The sequence below is a fragment of the Capricornis sumatraensis genome, chromosome 2 (genome assembly GCF_032405125.1).
Source record: "Capricornis sumatraensis isolate serow.1 chromosome 2, serow.2, whole genome shotgun sequence".
Lineage (NCBI taxonomy): Eukaryota > Metazoa > Chordata > Mammalia > Artiodactyla > Bovidae > Capricornis > Capricornis sumatraensis.
In genome coordinates, this window is record NC_091070.1 from 76,359,179 (window position 1) to 76,363,886 (window position 4,708).

The window sequence follows — 4,708 nt, forward strand, 5'->3', positions numbered from 1 at the left end:
AGAATTAGGCTTCCTACAAGAGAAGCAGCAGTGGTGTGTCCCTGGGGACACACGGATTGGCAAATGATGAAACAAAGAGGCTCATTGCATAAGTGGGCCCTGTGCCAGTCTGCGGGTTTCCTCATGCCCTCGACTCAGAACCCTCGTGCTTCTGCTGGCCCCACCCACAGGGACTGCTCTATATCTCCAGTCCCAAGGATGGGGGTACACCAGCTGCCCCTGAGCCCCAGGACCATCCGCTGGATCTGTTCTCACAGGAGCTGTAGCAGAGGTACTGGGTAGGACAAGGAGCCCTAGAGCTGAAGTTAGTGCCCAGAGCACAGGACAGACTTTGGGGTGAGGAGAAAGGAGCTAGAAACACAGTGACTGCCGGGGTCTGCTGGGTGAGTGAGGAGGGACTGTATTACTAGTTGCCGGGATGCATGATATACCCTTCTTTTTCACAGGAAACATGGTCCCAATACAGCAGGATTCTCGGCTTTGTCTCATTTTGCTGCTGGGGCTCTTGGGAATGGTGATCTCACTCCATGCCCCACCTGGTACTTTAACCCGGGCTCAGTGGTTTGAGATTCAGCACATAAATATGGCCCACCCTCAATGCAATGCTGCAATGCGAGTGGTTAACCGTTACAGAATGGTATGTAAAGATAAAAATACTTTTCTCCACAAAACGTTTGCTTATGTAGCTGGTATTTGTAACACCCCAAATGTAAACTGCTCTAAACAAGGCAAGATGAACTGTCATAATAGCTCAGTCCAAGTGCCTATAACCTACTGCAACCGCACAAGAAATGCATTGAACTACACCAACTGCAGTTACCAACAGACATCAGCACAGAAGATCTTCATCATCGCCTGTGAGAACAGATCATCCCGGGACAGTCCCAGGTATCCTGTGGTTCCAGTTCACTTGGATAAGATCATCTAGATTTGGGGTCAGCACTTTGGCCCATGCTCACCTGCCAAGCCCCATGGTCATAGCTGCAGTCCTGTCCCCCGATCTTCCCCGGATATCAGCATCAGTTCTCATGGCACCAGCCCCCCGTGCCCTTTAAGCTTTGCTCAGCTGAAGCTACACATGTACCCACAATAAACTTTGCAACATTACACACAAGGCTCTGCGTGTCTGCTTGTGCCCTTCTGTCATGTGGCTACATCCTGGTCTAGAGGCGTTTCTCCTTCTCAACAGAGATTTGCGGGAAAATGAGAGACATAAGGATAAGAGGTTCCTGTGTCTTGAAGTTGTGCAGACTTTTCCTTCTCTCTGCTGTAAGGCAGGAAACTGAGGCTTCCATTCATAGCTGACTATTTCAACACCAGGAGGCACAGAGTCCTCAGTAACTAGAAACGAATGTATTTTATTCTGACCTAAGAATCATACACTAAATGATATCAGTAAACTATATGGTATAAAAATGAAAAGAAAAGGGAATATCATAATTGTGATAAGACCAAAAGAAAAAAGCAAATTTTAGTCTCAGAGATCTATTTTTAAATAAGTATATCAAATCTTCAGGTATGTATGGTCATCCTAGGGGTGGATCCAGAGTTTGAGTCTAATGTGGAATGATATAAAGTGTTCGGGTAGTACATGATCAGATTCTAGTACTACCTGGAGAAGGGGTGACACTCTTTTCTGAGAACTTCTGTGTCCTGGAGGAGGGCGCAGCCTGTCATGTGGTGGAGAAGGTGAGGAAGGAGACCTGGAATGGGGCCCTCTCCCAAGGATGGGTCAGTGGCTCGTTCACATTCAGGTCAGGAAGGCTCCAGGACTCTGGAAATAGACTGACAGAAAAGGAGGCAGATAATGACAGCCCCTACTCTCCCTCCATCACAGAGCTGCACTGAGGAATCAGTGAGGAATAGGAAGGGAAAGCTCCTCACACACTGGGGTCAGGAGCAGCCTTCAAGGGATTGTTGGGAGACAGGCTGAATCTTTTGCAGGACTTCACTCAGAATAAAACAGAGGTGGCTTGTCATCAAATCTGTACCTCTGTCCTTGAGTCTGGTGTTCCTGACTTCCTTTATATCAGCTCCTTTTCCAGGTCCAGATATATAGCAATTTCCTTTCCTCCCACCCCCCTATGATCATTCATTCTTGCTCTTGGTGGTACTACACACACCAGCTGCACTGGAGCATCTTTCTGGAGATGCCATTGGAAGATTTGTTCCTCTGATTGGAGTTATTGCATGGAGACACCAGATTTGGAAAATTCTGGGGCTCAGCAGAAACCACTGACTTCAGGTTAATAAACAGTGAAAAGACATGATCTCACTCTTCCAAATGCTTTGGAGTAACAGAAGGAGGAGTTGGAATACCGCAAGCCTGGAATCACATTGGCCACGATGCAGGATGCAGTGACCCTTCCTCATCTCTGCAGATCATGTGTCTCTTCCCAGACACGGACACAGCATCTCTAGCAGTTAACTCAGCTGCCCCATCACTCTCTGACTTGTGTCGTCTTCCCCTCTCCCATCACTCATTCCTTCATTGACGCAACAGACAACCGATGTGCAGGTATTGTCTTCTAGGTAGTTTTCTAAGGTCGTGCGGACGCAATATAAACAAAGACACACTTTTGCCCTTATGGTGCCTGTTCTACTGGGAAGAATTGAACTTACAAAATTATTTTTTTCAGGTGTTAAGTGTCAGGGAGGAAAACTATACTGAGGAATACAATGTATAGCCATCTCTCGGTGTCTCCAGGGAATTGGTTCCTGAGCCCAGAAGATATCAAAATTCACAGATGCTCAAGTCCCTTATTTAAAAAGGGTAGTACTGTTGGCCCTCCACATCCACGGGTCTCACATCCACGCAGCAGCCCACCTGTAGTGGGTCTCAGTTAGTTCATAGAAATCAATCTGCAGTATGGTTGTCAGGGACCCAAAAAGGAGTAAATTCTGAGCAATATGAGAAGTTGGTCATTCAGAAACTAAGGGAGTAGTCATTCTGAGAGAGACAGAGAGAGAGAGAGCTTTCAAAGGGCCTGACAGGAATATAGATTAGTCATGTTAGAAAAGTTAAATCTGGTTTTGCAGGACAAGAGCATTTTAATCATGGGCATTAATGATAGAGGTAAATGAGGCTCAGGTGCTTCATACCTGTGAAGATACAGGTAAAGAGCAATTCTTATGGGGTATCAATGGAGTATGTCAGATACTCTAGTAATGTGACCTGAAGACGAGTCTGCCAGCTGTGCAGGAACTGTGGGACAGCCAGGAACTCGTGCTAGCCAGGCCAAATCCCAGAGGCAAGGGATAAGGTAATGGGAACACAGCAGAAGAAAAAGTGTAGCTTTGGGATTATGTTTTCAACTTCAAATGATCAGATTTCAATGAATGATTCAAAGTGGAGGGAGAGGGGAGCAGAGGAGACTTCCTCGTTCAGGAAAATGTACCTTCATCCTCTCTCGAAGCCCCTATTGTTCTCCCTCCCTGAGGCCATGCTCTCCCTCTTGCCCTTAGGCTTCCCCACCCTCTTCCAGGGATTTCCCCATTCCTCAGCTTCCCCAGTCCCTGTGCTGAAGATTGGGTTGGGGTCAGAGGGAGGTGGTGGCCCTAAAGTTTAAAAGTAGCTCATCTTTCCTAGGAGGCATGAGGATTTGAGGATTCTGTGCTCTGTGATGATGAATCCGTGGCTTGGCTTCCACCACCCTCTGTGATAGACATTCAAGATCTGGCTGCATTAAACCTGAGGCCAGCAGCATGGTGGCCACTATTAGAAAAGTGAACTGTCCACATCAGCATATGCCAAGGACACATTCCCTGGAGTCCACTTCTCTTCCAGAAGCCTCCATTTCCAATTTTGTAAAATGCTCACAATAGTACCCAATCTCAAAGAAGTCTTGGAGGAGTGAGAGTCATTAGTGGTTGCAACACACTCTGTAAGGTCCAGCATGAAGCGAACGGGCAGTTCACATTGTTACTGCTTGTGCTTTATGTTCTAACATCAGGAACATTCCAAAGCAAGTTCCTCTGGAGGGTACAAGGAGGGTTGTCTCAAATGACCCTCAGATCAGGGCAAGAAGGCCCCAGGGTCAGGTCAGGAGATGTGAGAGGAGAGGAATCTGATCTAAACTGTGTGGTTGGTTTTTGTCTGTAACTGAGATTTTACGCACTGTGTTTCCATTTGAATTACATAAGGGAGAGAGACGGTGACAACATGAAGGGACCTAGAGGGTATTACGTTTGGTGAAATGCAGACAGTGAAAGACAAATACTGTATGATTTCACTTATATGTGGCATCTAAACAGCAAATGAGCAAGCATAATAAAGCAGAATCAGAGTCATAGATACAGGTGTTTGCCAGAGGGGAGTGCAGTGAGGAAATGAAAGAGCCAGGTGAGGGAGATTAAGATGTGCAAAATTCTAGTTATAAAACAAGTGAGTCTCGGGAACACATTCACAGTGTGGAGAATATAGTCAAAAATTATGTAGTATCTTTGGTAACAGATGACAACTAGATGTCATGGTGTTCATTTTGAAATGTATAGAAATATCGAATCACTCTGCTGTGTATCAGGGACTAACAGTGTTGTAGGTCAATTATACTTCGCAAACAAACAAATGAAACAGACTCATAGAAAGAGATTAGATTAGTGGTTACCAGAGGTAGGGCATGAGAGGGAGGAGGAATGGGATGAAGATAGTCAGTCTTCATCTTCAGGTTAAACTATTTTCAGGTTAAAAGATAAATAAGTCCTACAG

The 4,708-nt window shown here is 45.8% G+C and overlaps 1 protein-coding gene across 1 annotated transcript; it reads left to right on the forward strand.

Moving 5' to 3' along the window:
- Window positions 1-242: 242 nt before the first annotated feature.
- Window positions 243-928, forward strand: RNASE2 (ribonuclease A family member 2). The gene is made up of 2 exons (XM_068962502.1): window positions 243-271; window positions 447-928. The coding sequence occupies exon 2, from the start codon at window positions 452-454 to the stop codon at window positions 926-928; it is 477 nt and encodes a 158-aa protein (XP_068818603.1). The 5' UTR covers window positions 243-271; window positions 447-451.
- The last annotated feature ends 3,780 nt before the right edge of the window (window positions 929-4,708 follow it).

What these genes read in the sequence shown, in the direction of transcription:
- RNASE2 (XM_068962502.1), top strand. Translation starts at nt 452, where the DNA reads ATGGTCCCAATACAGCAGGATTCTCGGCTTTGTCTCATTTTGCTGCTG.